General features: G+C 46.2%; 1 protein-coding gene across 2 annotated transcripts in view; it reads right to left on the bottom strand.

Moving 5' to 3' along the window:
- Nucleotides 1–18,624, bottom strand: part of eipr1 (EARP complex and GARP complex interacting protein 1) — a 49,945-nt gene that overhangs the window by 31,085 nt on the left and 236 nt on the right. For both annotated transcript variants that reach the window (XM_085441701.1, XM_085441702.1), the window contains exons 2-4: nt 18,482–18,565; nt 13,720–13,852; nt 10,866–11,022 (exon numbers count right to left, since the gene is read on the bottom strand). In XM_085441701.1, the coding sequence (XP_085297827.1) occupies nt 10,866–11,022; nt 13,720–13,852; nt 18,482–18,565 (374 nt within the window). The remainder of the gene's footprint in view (nt 1–10,865; nt 11,023–13,719; nt 13,853–18,481; nt 18,566–18,624) is intronic.

The raw sequence follows: 18,624 nt of genomic DNA, 5'->3' as shown, positions 1-18,624 counted from the left end.
TGTTGTCTAAACTATTGAAAACCCATCAGTGAGTCATTCTGTTGCACTGGGCTACACGCTCCTTTGTTAACATAAGCTCGCTGTAGTTTATTTTGAGCCAAATCCACACACGCTGTTCTGCTGCCACCAATACTCACCGGAGCGCCAAACTGGTATTGACCTACCCATTTACAGAAAAACCAAACACACCAAACAGAAACAAAAGAAAAATAATACCTTTAAAAAATGCCAAATCCTTTAATCCGCCTGTCGGGTACAAACAACCGGAGCCGGATGCTGGAGGCAGATTTTTAAATAAAGCTGGAGCGAGGCTGTAGTCACGCTTTAACACAATTTAGGGTGAACTCATAAACCAGCTGTTCCCAGCAGGTGGCACTATGACGACTGTGGTATTCCTGCCTCTCCGGACTCTCAGGTGCTCATGAAACATGAACGCCTCCAGCACAGCTTCAGTCAGGTAAAACCTTTGGTGCACTCTGCTTCCAGCATGATTAGCCTAAATAGATCGTGACAAGGTATCACGTGCTCTCCTACAGCAGCTTTGCATGATCCACAGGTCATAATAATCCTTCTGTATCTCACACTGATCCTCAGCACAGCCCCTCTGAAACAAGCAGCCTTAGCTCCTTCTTTAAAGACAACTCTCTTCTGATTGGCTGTCCCGGTATGCCAGCCGTACCCTCACGGTGACATCACGCAGTGTGTGTTTGATTGCTGAGCATACGCTCATCTCATTATTAGAAACCCTGGCCATGTTTAAACTCGTACAGGTGAAACTCCTCCCACAATTTAAGTTTGGACGCTCTCATCGTGCCACGCCCCTCTGGCCCCTCTGAAGCACGGCTGCTACTCTGACATCACTCACACGGCACACAAAGTTTGTGTTTGCGCGTCCATAAGGCCTCCTGAGTGCTCACGGTGCTTTGAACCGCTATGAGAAGGCACGCGCTGAACTTCAGATCCATCTCCTCTGAACGTCCCTCCGGTGTCTCAGGGCGTTACCGTGGATCCCCACGCCGACAAGTGCAGGGACCATCGGGACAAGTTAAAGATGGCAGCAGTGCCGAGACCAGTCCAGAGGTGCACGAGTAGGTGATCTGATCAAATCAGCATCAGGACTTTCTGATCACACTCATAAAAAGGAGAAAAAAGCCCATTAGTGCACTTTAAACGCTGCTCTGTGAGTGCTCTTAGTCACATTAGCAGCTTTCTGCACAACAGCCACGAGAGTGACAAAAGCACATAAGCTCAGCCCGGTGAGCACAGAGGACCCAGTTCTGTCAGTCTACTCTGCAGCAGTAAAGTACAGTAGAGCGTTTACTGCACGCTTTGATTCCTCCTGCGCACGCCCGTCTGCAGAGTATCGACCTTTTGCTGCAGCTTCTTTAGGCGAGCCTCTCCTCTGCGCTCTACTTAAACTCTGTATTCTGGAGAGACCTTGCACACCACACTAACTGTTGTTCATCATTCCCTGGATACTTGTTTGCTTTTGTTCCCTCCTCTTAGTTTGGATGGTTTAGCAGCTAAATCGAGACAGAAAGCGACCGCGTGGTCAAAGAAAGACGACAGCCCGAGCGAGAAAGCTCTGCTTTTAACCCGAGTCCTGCCAGCTCTAAAAGCAATGTGTCAGTGCAGTCAGAGACCTGGCAATAAGCTAAATACAACCTTGGCCGGGAAAAGCTGCTATATGCTCGTTAGGGTTTTGATTTAGTGTGACTTTTCAGCTGCGTCTAATCTGGGTTAGAGGATGTAAAATGTCAGCAGCGCGATGCAGACGTGGTCTGGCTGAAGATCTGGATGTCTGTCACGGCTAGAGAACCGCTGCGATTAGAGCTTTACTAAATGATGCCATTTATTTAAGGAGTTCATCAATTAGACAACTTCATTTCCTTGGACTCATCTGTCAGCGGCAGCAACAATGCCAGCGTTTGAAAAGGAGAGAGAGGAGGTGAGAGTGTTCAGGGGAGATAAAAGAAATGACAGGGGAAAGGAGGGGAAGTTAAAGTTTGCTTTTGGGCTTAATCCAGGCTTCAAATACGCACAGTGCTATTAGAAAAGGTGGAGCAGCGACGGAAGGAGGGAGGGGAGTTTATAAGGGCTGTGAAATCACAGCTGCTGAGGGCGGCTTTTACTGCCCTCCTGAGGAGCAGCGAGTCATGGACGCACTCACAGCACGCAGCCTTCGTTTTGTCATTTAGGAGCACTTCACACTGACTCACAGTCAGACCCTGCAGCCTGAAAGGGAAGATGGTTTTCTAAATCTCCCTTAATGCATTTCTCACACTCGGTGAAGAACCTGTGCAGCAGGCCACCTTCAAAGGCCGGACAACTAAATGTAGCCATAAACAAACTGCATCGCTAAACGGTAGGCTGAGCAGATCGCAACAAACTACAAGTGAAAACAAAGATGGGCCATAATCTGGAAACACTGCATCTTACAGGACAGCAGAGCACGAATATATCTGCATCCATCCACGGTGCAACAGCTCATCACATGATGCTCATCCTGGATTATTCTTAATCTTCACTGATAACACTTCACTGTCCGTCCACTGTTTAGAAACAGAGAATATGCACTGAGGTAGTAAATACCAGCAGCACGTATCACACCAAGTAATCTTTCCACATGAATAATCCTCCCAACCAAGTTCTTTAGTATGTTTAATCTCAATCTAAAAAAAACCAAAACGTAAAACTGAATTCACTATCCGGTCGTTAAGTCTGACGTCACTAATAGAGATGGACCGATCCGATATTACGTATCGGTATCGGTCCGATACTGACCTAAATTACTGGATCGGATATCGGAGAAAAATAAAAAATGTAATCCGATCCATTAAATATCACGAAAGCACCTCACAAAACTTGCAACACGCCGTAACTCACCTCAGAACGTTAGCACGTCGGAGCAGTATGCATCACGTGATAGAGCGGCTGTGGCATGCGGGACCTGTCGGTGGTCTGGATAGCATTTGGAGCTTCGCTAGCAACCCGGCATTTCATCTCTGACAAAGTTATCCCGAGAGAAGTAAAGCAAGTGTGTAAGTCCATCTCTGAATGTTTGTAAAGCATTCCTGCATTAAGCTTAAACGATATATGGAGCGACTGCCTCTTCTTGCTGCTACTTCAATCATGAAACTGCTTAATGATCAGCTGATCGGCTTTTCTGTAGCGAGTCCGTGTCTCTTGTTTGCTTTTGGCCCACTTTGCACCAGAAAGAGGAAACCACGTTTAAGCTTGATCAGCTGTTGTTAGAATGTATTTAATATTACTTTCTACTCGAGGATCTTTTTCTACGTAGCTGACGGCTGGTAACTGTGCAGGGGCGGATCTAGCAAAGTTTAGCCAGGGGGCCCGATAGGGCATTAACAAGGAAAAGGGGGCACAAAGACATACTTTTCTTTCTTATTCTCATTTAAAATGTCTAGCTTTTAATAAATAATTATCTGACAGCCAAAGTTTTAATTTGATGTAAAATGAATAGAAGTCAATTACTGTATATAGTGACTATTAAGTCTAATATATATACCCTAGTAAGCTATAGTACTTTTTCCTTTGGGAAGGTACCATCTGTGCAGTCTGCAATTTTGTTGAAGAAAGATGTTGAATCTATTTAATATTTCTTGAAAAATAATTGATTTCTGTGCATTTTTTTTCCACACTGCATCAAATTAAGGTTGATTACGTCGATTAACCCTTTACAGCCGATCGGAGCGGGCACGCTCTGTTTTGCGTAACTATTTTTAAATCCCGGTAGCACTGCAACCACGTAAGCTAGCGCAAAAATTTTTTTTGCATATGAAACCGGAGGAGTTGTACTTACATCTTATGCCATCAGCTTGTCCTAGGTCACGGTTTCCTTCCACATAAAGCTTTGCAAAAACTGCATAAAAAGCGCTTGCAGGAACAAAAACATAATATTCCAGAAACACGCTTTACCGATCCAATCAGCTGGTCATAACACTTCCTACGTTGGAATAGACGTCAGCGCGAACTTTTGCATTTCCGCCATTACCTGCCCGAAACCGGAAGTGACGTCATTTTTGCGGAAATGTAGTCTTTTTTACTATCAGGGCCTCAGGGCCTATACTCGTCTTTTTAAAAGTTATCTTTGACTTTATGACTTTCTGTGTCGTTTCTGGGATGCTTAGGACTCATATTGCACTGCTGGAAATAGTTTATTTTGATGCATATGCTGCTTTTTTGCAAATTTGCAGTATAATATTTATTTTCGTTTTTCCTGCAGTGTATAAAAATTGGTGTATTTCAAAAATAAAACTATGAAGACACTCAAAATAAATTTCCTGTGGTGGGAAACTATTTTGTGCAACTTTTTTGTATTTACATTTTTGCGGGATTAGCCTCTTAAATTTCTCTAACTACAAATATATGTTAAAAAAGCAAAAACGATTTTCAATTTTTTTGTAGTTTATTGCACTTTTTTGCAATTTATGTAATTACTATGCACTTAATGAATACATATTATTAAAATCTGGGCTATAATGGTTGTATTGATGTATAGCAACTTGAAATGCTCCCAAAAATGGCTCCACAGCATGTAAAAATATGATATAAGCTCTGGCGGACTTGGTTCTATGGTAGGTCTTAAAGGGTTAAGCATCATGAGGTGGAGCGTGAGGGGTGGTTCCCTATTTTTTATTTATTTATTTTTGTTGTTGCTGGGAGTTGGAACCCTATTAGTTAGGTTGCTTAATATTTATGCTAAGTACTCTTTAAAATACCAGAATAGGGAGGATGGTGTAGGTTTGAGTTTATTAGATTGATCAGTATTGCTGAACTATGAAATTTTTTTTTTTTTTGCATACAGGTATAACAGAATAGCTTTAGTGTAGTTGTTGTTTTAAACTTGAGTATGAACTTATACAAAATGCAGCAAGATATTTTAAAAAACAGTTTTGTTGATTAAAACACACTATACCGGATTCATATCGGTATCGGCAGATATCCAAATTTATGATATCGGAATCGGTATCGGACATAAAAAAGTGGTATCGTGCCATCTCTAGTCACTAGCCATGTCTGGGCCTAAACTCTGCTGCAGGTCCATATATCAAACGAGTTGAAAAACTGTCTAAAGTCTTTCATCTTTAATAAAATGATCAGCGTTCTGCTCTACCAGGTGTAACAATTGAGTTTAACATCCAGGCATCCATGAAAACGGAATTTATGACATTTAACGGAGTTAGAAGTTAGCAGGGAGTTAGCTCGCTAGCTTCTATCTAAATACAATATAGCATGTCCTGATTGCGGGGTTTGGGAAACAAATTCAAACGTACAGCTCTGTTATCACTTCCAACATAAATGAAGACAGAAAACTAAACAGCAGTGACGTTTGTAGGGTTACTGAAGTTTGGCTAGCTGGTATATAATGATGTGCTACGTGACCGCTAGCGGCACAGCTATGTTAGCATAATATAAACAAGCTAACTTTTTTCCACTCGATAAAAGTTAACGTGAGTGTTCTCGGTGGTCAGGAACAAATGTAATCGCATGGCAGGATGCTGTAAAAGGACCAAACTTCAGCCAGGAGAACAACTGAGATAATCCATCCACAATACGAGGTTAGTCATTCATATACTGTTGCATGGGCTGGGCTGTAGTTACATCCTAAGGTTTTAAAAACTGAGCTTAAATAAATGATTAGTGGTAATAAAAGCCGAGGGAGGTCAACAGTGATCACTGACTGTTTTAGGAGCTTTTTGAGATCAAATAGAAGAAAATACAAAACATTAAACATGTTAACAACACAAAAGCCATATTAAACGCAGACTACTTTAGGCCCGGAAGTAGGATTCGTCACGTCATCACTTAACGACCGGATAAGATTAACTCAAGGGTAGACTTAAGCAAACCCCTACTCAAGCTAGCATAATCCAAAAACTCGTGAACCCAACTGTAACTGTTGGAAGCCAAACTAACAATCAAAGGTAACATCTGATCAATCGATTGATGCTTTGTGTCCCCAAAAGAAAGGCAAGTCCCCACAAAAGCCCTGTGAACACTCTGTCCCCTTAATGTAGCAAAACAAGTACACACACACACACTGAGGGCTCCACATAGACCTTGTCGATAGCGACTGCAGCATGTTCGATACCACCGCTCCTTCCTTCCTAAACACACACTTCAGCACACCACAGGACCAATTAAAACACACTCCGCTTTGGGATTCACAGCCCATCGTTCCCTGTAGGATCAATTAATTCATGCAATACTGAGAGGCAGACAGTTCGCCTCCCTCCATCTCTCTCTCTTATGAAACACTCCAAGTTATGTGCGTTTGACCTTGAGCTCTGCAACAAGCTGGCACGCTGTGTACTGGAATGTATGCTGGGAGAGCTTTTACAGCCCCATATATCCACGTCGAGCCATGCACTCTCTCTCTGCTCGCCCACTCTGCTGTGCTTTGCATCCATATGAGTTTAATCCCCCGTTACAGAGAAGCCAACACAAATACTCCCTGGTCCTTCTTGGGCATGAACACAGGGACAAACAGAGCATCTGGAGCTGCAGGACGGACGGACAAATGCAGTGTTGCTACGTACAAACTCGCCACATCTGCATCTCCACCACTTCACTTCCTGACATCACCAGTGGGACGATCTAAGCTACAACCTCCACCCAAACTGAAAAGAGTCAAGAATCTGGATATTTACATGCTATTACCATGACGCAGGCTCAAACCTGTTTCCTTTGTTTAGTGTAAAGCAGTCAGAACGCCGTCAGCACAGCTCAGACTTACAGACACACGTTACCCTGGAACTTAAAAGAAGACGTTTTCAGTCCTGCTTTTCCTTCACAGTAGAATCCCGAATGAAAAAAATAAAATAAATAGAAACCTCCACAATGAAAAACCTAAACTGTTCTGTTATTTAACGTTTATTTGGCTGTATGTCAGCAACAGGTGATTTTTTTCTATTCAGGCTGTAAAACTGGTGAAAACAGCCTCAAATTTACGTCCTTTTCGCCTTTCAATCGGCTGGATTGGACCCTTTGACGGTCCCTGGGCCTTATGTTTAGACCCTCTGGGTCAGGACACCGCTTGATTTTAACATCTTCCACCTGTGGACTGTTTCCTGTGTGTCTTTGTGTCCTGGATGCTAGAAAGCTTCAGTTTTCAGCCCCAGAGGTTTCAGTCTGCTTTGCAGTGCCGACCGTACAGGAGTCCCATAAACCACCCTGTGGAAAACAGCCAAACCCCACCTCCACCTGTAATGATACAGGTGGAGGTGGGGTTCACAATAAACTGGAATTACCATTTAAGGTAACTGCGAGCTCAGCCGCAGACAGATTATTTCTTTGTGCAGCAGCTGCCGTCACAGACGGGAAAAAAGCAGCAGAGCTACAAGCTTCAGCCCAGCGCCTGCACACACACACACACACACACACACGCACACACACATACACGGCTGATAGTCCACATGACAGCCCACGTCGGGGGTCCAATTGATTGAGACGAGGCGACGCTCACAGTGAAAATAAGGCTCACAAAGACTCTTTGCATGACGGGGCTGGGACGCAGACAGAGAGCAGAGCCCATCGGGCCTTACAAACGACCACACAACAATAACACACATGGCTGCATCCGTGTGTGTGCGCACAAACACACACAATCACCCCATAAACACCTCCTACCCCCTCCTGTCACACCCCACTTTAGAAAATCAACCTCGCTGCCTTTTGCGCTTTACCGCTCCCTCCTAGGGCCGTGATTGGCTCAAATGGCTCCACGGGAATCGATGCACTCATCTGGCAAGGCTCCCAATCGAAACCAAGTGCAGGAAGAGGGGGGAAAAAAAACACAACATGATTTTTCCCGAGGTTTGTTTAGTCCCGTTATTTTTATTTTTTTGGGTGTGCTTTGCCGATATTTCCATTCAGAGCACGCTTCACGACGGGCAGAGGCTCGAATGTTTGCCCACCCAAACAATGAGGGGATTTGGGGAAGAAAAAAGTGTTATTGTTGCTGAGAGTGGAGGGACTTGCCGGCAACCGGAAAACGCACACATGAAGGATGCGGACACGCTACAGTGGACACACAAGCAGGTGAACAAACACACAAAACAGACAAAAGCCTCATAAGAACTCAGATCTCTTTACTCTTTGTCTTCTTACACACACAAACATGCATGGGTGGTGCAAGCTGCCAGCATTATCACTGTGTGTGTGTGTGTGTGTGTGTGTGTGTGTGTGTGTGTGTGTGTACTTGCGTTGCTATCTAACCGTGGACTGCTGTGTCATTACAAATCCACAGACACAGGACCGACAGTGAGGACATTCTTCCAGTCCTGTGTTGGTCCTGCTTTAAATGAGATTAAATGATTTTTAACAAATTCATTTTAGTAAATCAGGCACAGCTGTGATTGATGACTAAATATACAGTTAGAGAAAAGATTAATAATTACTGTGGGGCTGTACAGGGCGTGGCTAACAGTGACTTCCTGTATTTAAACTGCTGTAAATGACTTATCAAACATATCTCATGGATGATCCACAGAGAACAATCCTGCCACAAGCTGCAATCAGTTTTTATCTAAATCACTGTCAGAAGCTCTTTATTTGTCCAGAGGGCAGAAATTACAGCAATGTGTAATTTTCTATAGCGATATTTTAAATGGTCATAAAGATATATATTATTTACTGATGTATATCATTTATATATAGCCAATCCGTAACTGCTGTTGACTACAGTCTATGTACCAACACAAGCAGAGGCTCACCGTGGCAGAGTGGGGAGTGCGTGAGCGATGGAGGAGCAGTGGGCCATCAGATGGTTTCAGCTAATGTGATCTGACCTTTGTCGTCTGTGACAAAATGATCCACATCATTTATAAAACTAATAAAGAGCCAAAATTAATCCCACATGCTCGTTTTGTCAAAATGTCCTTAAAATGACAAAAAAGGTAAAAACAACTTGTTGAAGAAATGACGTCTTTGCAATCCCTGCTGCTGTTAGCAGGACGGGGTCAAAACGAGCACTCCTGCAGGTTCTGCTGTTACACATCGCTGATGCAATGAACAACACCACGCACATACAAGATGTCACATTGCATGGCACACTGTGGCTAACAACAGCAGTGCTAGCAGCAGCAGCAACCTTCCTTCTGTCCTTGCAGGCTCCATGTAGCTGCTAGCCTGCAAGGAAGGAGAGCTTTCCACCAAGCTTTGTGACAGCTTCACATCACATGAGGACTACAGGCAGGTGGCGCTGTAACACAATCTGTGGAAGACTGATGGGTAAACATGGGCCGGGGTTGCTTTTGTTTTGGGGGTTTTTGTATTTGCAGTTATTTTGTATTTTTTTGATCTAAAATAAATTTTCCTTTTTACATTTTGTTTCTTAAAAATACTGGAAATACTGGTCCCCTCTTGACCAGTGCAGAATGACAGTCCACACTAGATAAGGTGTGTGTGTGTGTGTGTGTGTGTGTGTGTGTGTGTGTGTGTGTGTGTGTGTGTGTGTGTAGCAGAGAGATGGAGGAGGTGGGCAACAGACCAAAGCCATCCATCTAGAGAAGCCAATAGTGCACAGCATAGGCTACAGGCTTCACAGCATTGAATCCAGACTCCACAACACACACACACACAGTTTGGTGCCCTTGTGAGGGTTACAGCTCTCGGTGTGTTAAGATGGTGGAGCTCAGAGACATCAATCTCTACCCAGCAGCCTTGCTTGACCTGCCCTCTGACACACACACACACACTCACACACACAGACTCACACTCACACACAGAACTGCACAAATTCAATCTCCTCGGTCTCGTCTCCTTTCTTGAGCTACCCTCCATCTTTCTGTTTTCTTCACCTCCTCCATCTTTATCTCTCCCTCGCAGACACCTGCAGTATGCATCACACTAACTGATTGGTGCCTCTAAAAATGATCGCAATCATGAGGCGGACAATGAAGAGTGGAGTAAAGGCGGGGGGGTGGGGGGGCATTGATTTTGGCTCTCGTGGGGCTCTGAGTTATGGCGAGGAGCTCTGACAGTAAGACAAAAGGATCGGGCCGTGACTACAACCAGAGTGAAATGAAATGGACCGGGACTCATAGGGCGCCGCTCAGGCGGCCATTCGAAATTCTTTCTGCCACACACACACACACACACACACACACACACACACACACAGCATTTTAATCTGTAATTAAGGACTTTCTAACAGGCGGGAGGACACACACGTTAGAGGAACTGCAGCTTTTGGAGCTTCTCTGCTCAGCTGCAGAGGTTGCACCTTGGTGCTAACATACCAGTGTTAGCTTTATTGAGCCTCAACTTCATGTCAAGTATCTGCAGAAAGGCAAAAGCTACAAAATCCAAGGCTGACTCTTTGTTACAGTGTAATTATGACGACTTCCTGCCTCGCTCTCAAATATGTGATATCTAATAAAGCTTTGGGAGCATCAAATGAAGACACATAAATGATCACATTATTTATGACAGTGCAAACACCCGGAGAGACTTGAACCTGCAGCTCTACACTCACATTCCTGCTGGGTTAGGGGCCTAGTTGATCTTAGGCCTGACAGCGGCCTGCAGCCGCTCTGTTTCAAAGTCAGCCTCCTCCTTCATTAGAAAGCCTGCGTTGTGCTCCGTGCAGAGTTTTGCTCACAAGTGTGTCGTTTGATAGTAAAGTTTGCTGAAGATATTTTGAATTGAGAGAAAAGCTTTAAAGGAGTTTTGAAATCTGTTTTTTGTCGTTTATTTGACTCTCTGTGAGCTGCAGGTCGTCCTGGAGTCTATTATTAACACCCCGTCTTCTAATAAGCAGTCGAACACATTACTGCGGATCAAAGGAGCTCTTGCATCATTTGTGCCACGACTCTGAGCGGTTCCCCGGCAACACCTACCAGGCAGCGTTGCCGTGGGTGCTGTCGTCTAGGTGACAGAGCAGCTCCAGGGTTTGGGGGTTGTGGGCGGATTCGTCAGGTGACTCGTGGTTTCCTGTCTCCCAGTCAGAGGGCATCCGCCACACGGCCGCGCAGGACACCACCCTGCTGTCGCTAGCTGCACACACACACACACACACACACACACACACACACAGTGTTAGGGAGGAGGGTGCTCTTGTTTTACTGATACTGTGGGGACAGTGGTCCGAGTCCCCGATATCTAAATCAGGATATTTTGAGACATTTTGCCAAACTTTCAACTTTGATTAAACTCTGGAAATAAAAAGTGTTGCATGAAAAACATAGTGCATAGAGTACATTCCAGGTGGATAAAGTAGTCCATCTCTAAGCGCTGCTAATGTTTGTTTTTTGAATTTCTATTTTTCCTCATTGTCACCCAGTTTCAAGCTGAATCACTGCTTAATAAATGAAACCGTTCTTAAGCAGGTTAAACCAGTGACTGGAGCATAAGGATAAGCTTTGTTAGTGTGTGCGTGAGATGTACAGGCACTAATGTGACTACACTCTCTTCCTAATCCACATAATAAACGAGTTATTTTGGCACATCCACGCCAGGGCTGGAGCTGCTAATTGGAACCAGAGGAGTAAATGTAGAGTAGAGTACAGTCATACGGTAATTGGACTAAAAGTTTGCGGGTGGAGAGCACGGGGAGAGAAAGACTCATTTCTTTTTGGTGTACGTATTGGCAGCGCGTGGGCAGGCGTGGGGCCTATTTGTCAAATTAAAAGCATGGCGACACGAGTCGACAGATTTCCTGAGTGGTTTTAGAGGAGCCTGCGCTCGGACTAAGTGGCCGAGCAAACGCCGGGGCTCTGTGCAAGCCCTGCATTAATGCGCTGCAGTGTGCTGCCTGTTGTGTTTCTATATATTTGGGTTGCGCCGGTGTCGGTGTGGGCAGCGGCGCGTGGTGGGCCGTCCACCGTGGCTGTCATCCTGTGAACTCGAGCGTGCAGAACTCAGCTGACAGACAGACGGAGATGGAGGGGGGAGCGTGGAGACTACACCCAGTCCCAGAGCCATCCGCCCCGAGTCCCACCTGACACGGCTGTCTCCTCTCCGCCTTCTATCCTCCAGAGGAGCTCAAACTCCACCAGTCTAGCTTTATTAAAAGCCTTTATTTATCCAGGCGAACGTCTCGGGGAGACTCAAACGTTCGTTTTGAAGTGCGACCGAGACCAGAGGGCATCGGGCACCAACGAGCGAGCGACGCAACGTCTGGGTTCACGCAACAAACAAAAACCATCCTAAAAGATCGACGTAGTGTCCGGAAGTTAACGGCCACCAGGGGGCGACGGCTGTGTTACAAAAACATCTGCTGGATTCATGCACTCTTAGCTGTGGGTCACGTGATATTTATTATAGTGCTTAATATAAAGCTCACAACTCGTGTGTTAAAAATGTTTTTGATACTCACAGCGATGATGTGGTGTCTCAAATCTGACCAATTAGAGCACTGCATTTGGCAACAAGTGCGCTCACAGCTCAAAAACGCTCACTGGGACTGAAACATGCAACCTGTTTGACCTCAGACACATGGCTACGGGTCAGTCGGCTCTCTGGAGGGATTCCCGACTGCCCCGCGGACATCCTGAAGCATGCACGACTCTGGGATTGAACCAGCGACTCCTCCCTGCTGTGCCCGGTCCTGAGAAGACGAACCAGAATCTGCATTTCTTCTTTTTTGTCATTCAGGAACATCAGGATCAGCTCGTCACTGATTCTCGTCCACTCCGGTTTATTCACGGCGCATTCTCGCTTTCGGTGTGCGTACACCTCACGACGAATTTGAATCTGAAAAATTCTGAATTTCGTGTAGTTTTTTCGCTCACTGTGTAAAAAAGCCTTTTAGAGCGACGGCAGCTCACTGGGACGGTTCGCTGGTGGGAAACGCCCGTGCAACCTTTTATTGAAGGGGATCTTGGTCCTTCCAGTTTTCAGTTTAAAGCTGGGTCCGTGGGTTTTACCCGCTGTGTCGTGCTGCCGAGGCGTCTGCTACATCTTTCCTTCTGTTTGTTGTCGGGTTTGTGGAGACATCGGTCTTCATCTTCTACTTCAGGTTTTTGTCTTTCTGAGCACAGATTTTTCTGATTCACGCCAAAGATGCTTCGTTTATCAGCTGTTTTCCTCATATAAGCTTCTACTAAATGCAAGTGAACGAGTCATTCAGTATATAGTTGATGGATAAAATACTCAAACATTATTCATCTTTATTATTGATTATTGATGAAGATTAGATGGTGCGTCCTGTGGTGACAGATTGTGATTGGGTGATCTGGGGTTTCTGCGTCGCCGTTCCTGGAGAATGCGAACAAACTGCGACCTGCTGAGCAGCTGCTACTTCGAGAAACGGGAATCTGCAGCAGTCGGTCTCCCAGACTCCTACAGATGTGCGTCATAGTGGAAACTTGCACTCATTTAAATAAAACAGCATTTCCTGTCACGAGAGCCGAGGCCCGCTCGGCTCCTTTCATTTTACCGGTTACCGGCGGGCCCGTGCGAGCAGACTCTCTGTAAATAAAGATCAACAAAACGTTTGTGTGACCTTCATCCTGCCACAGCGAGACTCACGTGGCTCCTCGTGTTCACAGATTAGTATCGATTCTATCAGAGTCTGATATATAACGCAGCTGCTGACGTTAGGCCTGTGAGGACAGCGCGGCTGCACAGGGTCATTAGACATAAGAAGTGGAAATAAAAAGAGGAGGATGTAATATATGCACACAGAAAAAAAAGAGGAACATAAAGAGGCAGCGAATGGAGCCACAGACAGAAGGAAACAGTGGGACTCACTTTTGTTATAGCAGGTGGTAAGCACAGCCTTATCTGCAGGACTGGCGCCGATGTGCCATATCTCCCCAGCTTGGTGCAGAAGGACGTTCTTATTAATGATGTTATTCTCATCATCAAAGTCAATGATGTGGATCTGAAAGAAAAGCAGAGATGTGCTGAGGATGAGGCTGAAAAACACCCGGTGCAACTCCCTCCACTCACACCGACTGCAGTTCAAAGCGCCTCTGATTCCTCCGAATGAAGAAGAAGAAAGTTCCTCTTTTATTTTAATGTGACAGTAAAAGTAATTTCAAGGCAGACGTCGCTTTGGTTCAGTTTTTTCTTTTTTTACCCCGTAAACTTCACACGGCTGAAGATCTTCATCTCGATTTGGCCTTCAAAGCAGCGATTAAGACACTGTGAGAGGAGCTGTTGGATTCACGCTGGAGACGTCGGGGAAGGAAAGCCAACCGATGAGGGCTCAGCGGCGTTGGCTCTCTTTACACAGCGCTACATGAGATGACACGTGTCATCCCTCTCATCCTTCTCCGTGGACACTGTGGACGTTTCAGGAGGCCTGTGACGCCATCTTCAGCACCTGAACTGTAAACTCTCCCATCTTCCTCAGGAAACTTCACAAAGTTTCTCCGAGCTCTGCTTACAAAAGCTTCATCTCACAGACTCTCTTTACTTAAACAGGCGGCGAGCGAACTTTATCAGACATGAAATGAAGACTTTAAAATCGTCTTAACAAATAAGAAAATATTGTTTCATTTTCCATTTATCAGCAGAAAGAATTTAAGGAAAATGATTCTGACCCAGAGCGAATCAGCGACAGCAGATTTTTATCTCTGAGGGTGGATGTTAAACTGATTTGGCTCCACCTTTAACAGACTTTATGTTTCCAGCCGCGAAGGCGTAACGTGGACGTCTCCTGTTATGGAGCTACAATGGACCAAAAATGCTGGAAAAACTATCAAAAAGCACCAAATTTGGACCCACGTGTGTAATTCTGTAACAACTGATAGTTTGAAGGTAAAATGTGCCGCGGCTAAAGTTACTATGAAACCAGCTGATTCTGGGGGTAACGTGCTGCTGACCCTGCACTTTTCACCGTGAAATGAGAAGTGAATTCTTGCGTTTAACGTCCTTCAAATGTCCGCCTCCTTTCACCAGCTTTTGTGCCAGCGTGCAGCCGGCTCGGCGTCCCAGCGAGGCTCTCCGGCACGAGTCGCAGTGCCTTCGCTGTGAGCTGGAGTAATCGTGGAGCGCACTTGAAAACACCGCTGAGTGTTTTACAGCGCACGAGTTCAACAAACAAGCCAAAGTTTTATCCAGGAGAAGTTAATGGAAACTCCTCCTCGCTGCGCTCCTTTCATTAGATGGAAATCTATTCTGAGAGGGTCCTCGATTGAATGCGGTTCAGGGCCCGCGCCGCAGTAAAAAAGTGAGGGTCTCAAGGTTTGATCAGACAATTAATGGAGGTTTCTCCCATAAGAAAGACACTTACGGCACCTCGGGGGATCGTTAATGGGGTTGCGCTGGACAATAACTCCTTCCCGGCACTTCCACTCCCCTCGCCTGCACTACTTTTACAGGCTGAACAAGAGGATGAAAGCAGGAGGTGTGAGGAGGTGGAGGAGGAGTGGCAGCATCCTTCAGCCTCCTCAAAGTCAGCTCGGCGGCTATTAACCTTGAGTTGGACTGCGACGAGCAAAAAATTATTAGGCAAAGTTATAATTTTATGGCGGTGGGGGAGCAGTACAAATAAATTCAGGCCGGCGGGACAGGGTAATTGGAGGGCCCGGTAATAGGGTCTACCCCCCCCCCTAATGAACCTAGGTGAGAGAGGAGACAGAAGTCCCGGCCCTCCTCCCCCAGGTGATTTATCCCCCGTTCTTCCTAGCCTGGAGAGTGACTCACAGCCTTCAGCCGCTCGGGCAGCCGGCCCAGCGCTTTTAATTATGTGCCAATGGAAGAGGAGGAGGAGCTGGTAAAATACAGGGGGGTGAGGGATGCACGAGCCTGGCTCGTGGACCCCGCGTCACGGGCTCCTGCAGCAAAGCTCTTTAGCCGCACTGATGACAGTAAGCAGGAGGAGCAGCGAGCGGGCGAGAGGTGCCAAGCTCGGGCGCTTTATCTCGTTAGCGGCCTTAAATGCCACGATCTGTCACCGCAGCGACTGGTCTCTGAGGGATCTGAGAGGGGCTCGGCGTGTGGAGATACTTCCACTCCGCATTACGCTTAATGGGAGGTGGAGAGGGCAGCGGGCTTACGGGTGTAGCACGAGCTGTCGGGGCTGAAATGGCAATCGGAAAAATGGTTTTCATGGGAGTTCAAAGCAAACCGAGCGAACCGGTGCTGACGACCACCGCGCTCCTGATTCAATGGTCCCCCCGAAACCCAGGAAACAAAGACTTTAGAACAAGGCCCGCAGCCCTGCAGCGCGACACACCAGTAAAACCAGCAGGATCACAAACTGCAGCCATCACCGACTCAAGGTTACACCAGTCAGTCTTTCCACCAGAATCAGCTGATCATTCATGAAGCCATGCAAGATTTTAGTGATGATTTAGTGTGAAAACTGATCTGGTCGCAGTTTTGTTTCATGTCACGCGGAGATCTGCTGCATGTGTGAAGTTATGATCCCCCCAGTGTGTGTAGCCGGAGGTCCTGGAACATGTTCACGGTATGGAGGTAAAGCTGGCATCAGCTGACCGTCCTGTGATGTCATCGGGACTGACACGTCTCACCGTCGGCCTTTAAAGCAAACAGCCCGCTGAACAAACGAGCGACACGACTGAAATCTGCAGCAGGTTTAGGAGGACGGCGCTCGGGCATGCAATAAGAAATCCCGCAGATCGACCGGGACGCGTTGTCACCGTTCCCGACGAGCTGCGCGTTAGCCTCGCTAAACAAGACTTGGACTGCAGCGCGTCTGCGCTCGGTGCCAGACTGTTTTCACACTGACGTCTGCCAGGAAACAGGCTCGCTTATTCAAGGCACAAATCTCTCCCTCGCTTTCACACAGCTAATTATTTCTCCCCCGTTTAGAGCCAACTGTTTCTGTCATCTGTCTCCGTAATGACCTCTGCAAGATGTGCATGCATGCTCTCATTCTTCCTGCACCACACACACGCACCACACACACACACACACGTTTTCACAGAGAAAACACACAAACAGTTCAGACGTCCATGTGGAGAGGAGCTGATATTAATTCTAAATATAACCATTGAACACATAATTAATCATCAATATCTTTAAAGCTGAATATAGAGTCTATAACATGGTTACAAACTCATAAACCATGTGAATAAAAGCCTTCAGCTGCCTGTAACACAGCGTCTCTGAGGATGCTAACACAGAAAGTCCTGATTACTTTACATATCTGGCCTCTGACCCCTGGTTTGGAGGTCTGTAGAGACACTGAATTTTGATTTCCTGCGTCCTTTCCTTTGAACCTGCTGAGTGCTTTCAAACACATCAAACCAGGGATCCACCTCCAGTCCTGCAGCTTTCAGATGCATCCTTGATGGCAGGACAGCAGCTCTTGAGGACTGGAGTTGGACACCCCTGCATTAAACCTCATTAAACTTCATTTGAATGAATGTTTAAATTCTCATATGTATGTACAGGCACAGTTCAGAAGCATTGTTTCCAGGTGTCCTGTGAGACCCTAACAGAGGACAAAGGCACCCTGACAACACTGGGACACACACACCCCTCTGCACGGTAAGGTGGGGCTTCACGGAGGAGAAAGAAGCCGAGCAGGAACCAAAGGAACAAGACTGTGAACACAAGCAGGCAAAAGGAGCTTCCTCTGAAGGGCGGCTGCCTCTCCCTTAGAGATCAGGTGAGGAGTTCCGGAGCTCAGAGCAGAGCCGCTGCTCCTCCACACTGAGACCAGGACGTCTCCTGGGCGGGCCGTTTCATAAACGTCCTACTGTGAGGAGCCCTGAGGCGGACCCAGACACCTCGGTGCTCCCCCAGATGAGTGGGAGGAGGTGGCTGGGGTCTGGACTTGAGATGACTCAGGGTCTAAAAGGTGTATTTCTTTGTTTTTACTAAAATAAACACACTCCTTATTTACATGGTTATGTGTGTAATCAGCTTTAAAGGCCCATTGTAAGCAGGAAACCCGTTAAAGTCGCAAAGTGGGAGGAAATTTAAATCTTAGCTGTGATTTAGTGATGAATAAAATTAATTTCTCCAAGTTTCTTTTTCCATCAGTTTGTGTCTTTGTCTGGTAGGAGTCTGGCTGCTGCTCAGTTAAGAAACTTCTATACTCAAAACATTAAAACTCAAAGAACCACTACAGCAAGGCCGTTTATCTTTATAAATGCTTATAAGTCAGAAACCAAAAAGGTGTAATCTCACAAGTATCCAAAAGTCTTCATTACTTCAACAAGCGTTCAATGAAGTCCATAAAGGAAAAAAGATGGGGGAAAGAGGGGTGCAGTGACCACAGAGGAAGAATGGCAACACATTTGTTTATTTCATTGGAAAACCAGGAATCACAGGTGTGGAAGGAAAGGTGTGCTGGAAAATTCCTGCCGTGTTTTATTACCCCAGCTCCAAAGGCGCACTATGATGATGGAGGCTCTGTGGCTCGGAGGCAGCACACCGCTACCATATATTTGGGGACTGTACGAATATTAAAAATTACTGGAGTGTTTTTGTTGTGATGTTTCCACGCCTCCCCCGGGTCCCTGTTTTTTAGTATTTACATGATTTCGCCTAATCCCGAGCTCCCCGTCACCTGTGGACAGGTGCTTCTCACCTGGTTGTCAAACTTGAGTGACTGCGTGCCCACGAGGAAGCGAACAGCGTCGGTCTCAGCTGTCTGCGCCGTCAGAGCTCGAGCCTGCGGAGTAACGAAGTACAGAGTAAGGATTACATACAAGATTCCAGCGCAGAGGCAGC

This window comes from Copadichromis virginalis, linkage group LG19 (genome assembly GCF_057382275.1).
Source record: "Copadichromis virginalis isolate Kocher_CV1m ecotype Utaka linkage group LG19, C_Virginalis_male_GT1.1, whole genome shotgun sequence".
Classification (NCBI taxonomy): domain Eukaryota; kingdom Metazoa; phylum Chordata; class Actinopteri; order Cichliformes; family Cichlidae; genus Copadichromis; species Copadichromis virginalis.
The sequence above is the reverse complement of the archived record's forward strand: the minus strand, read 5'-3'. Positions and strand labels throughout refer to the sequence as shown.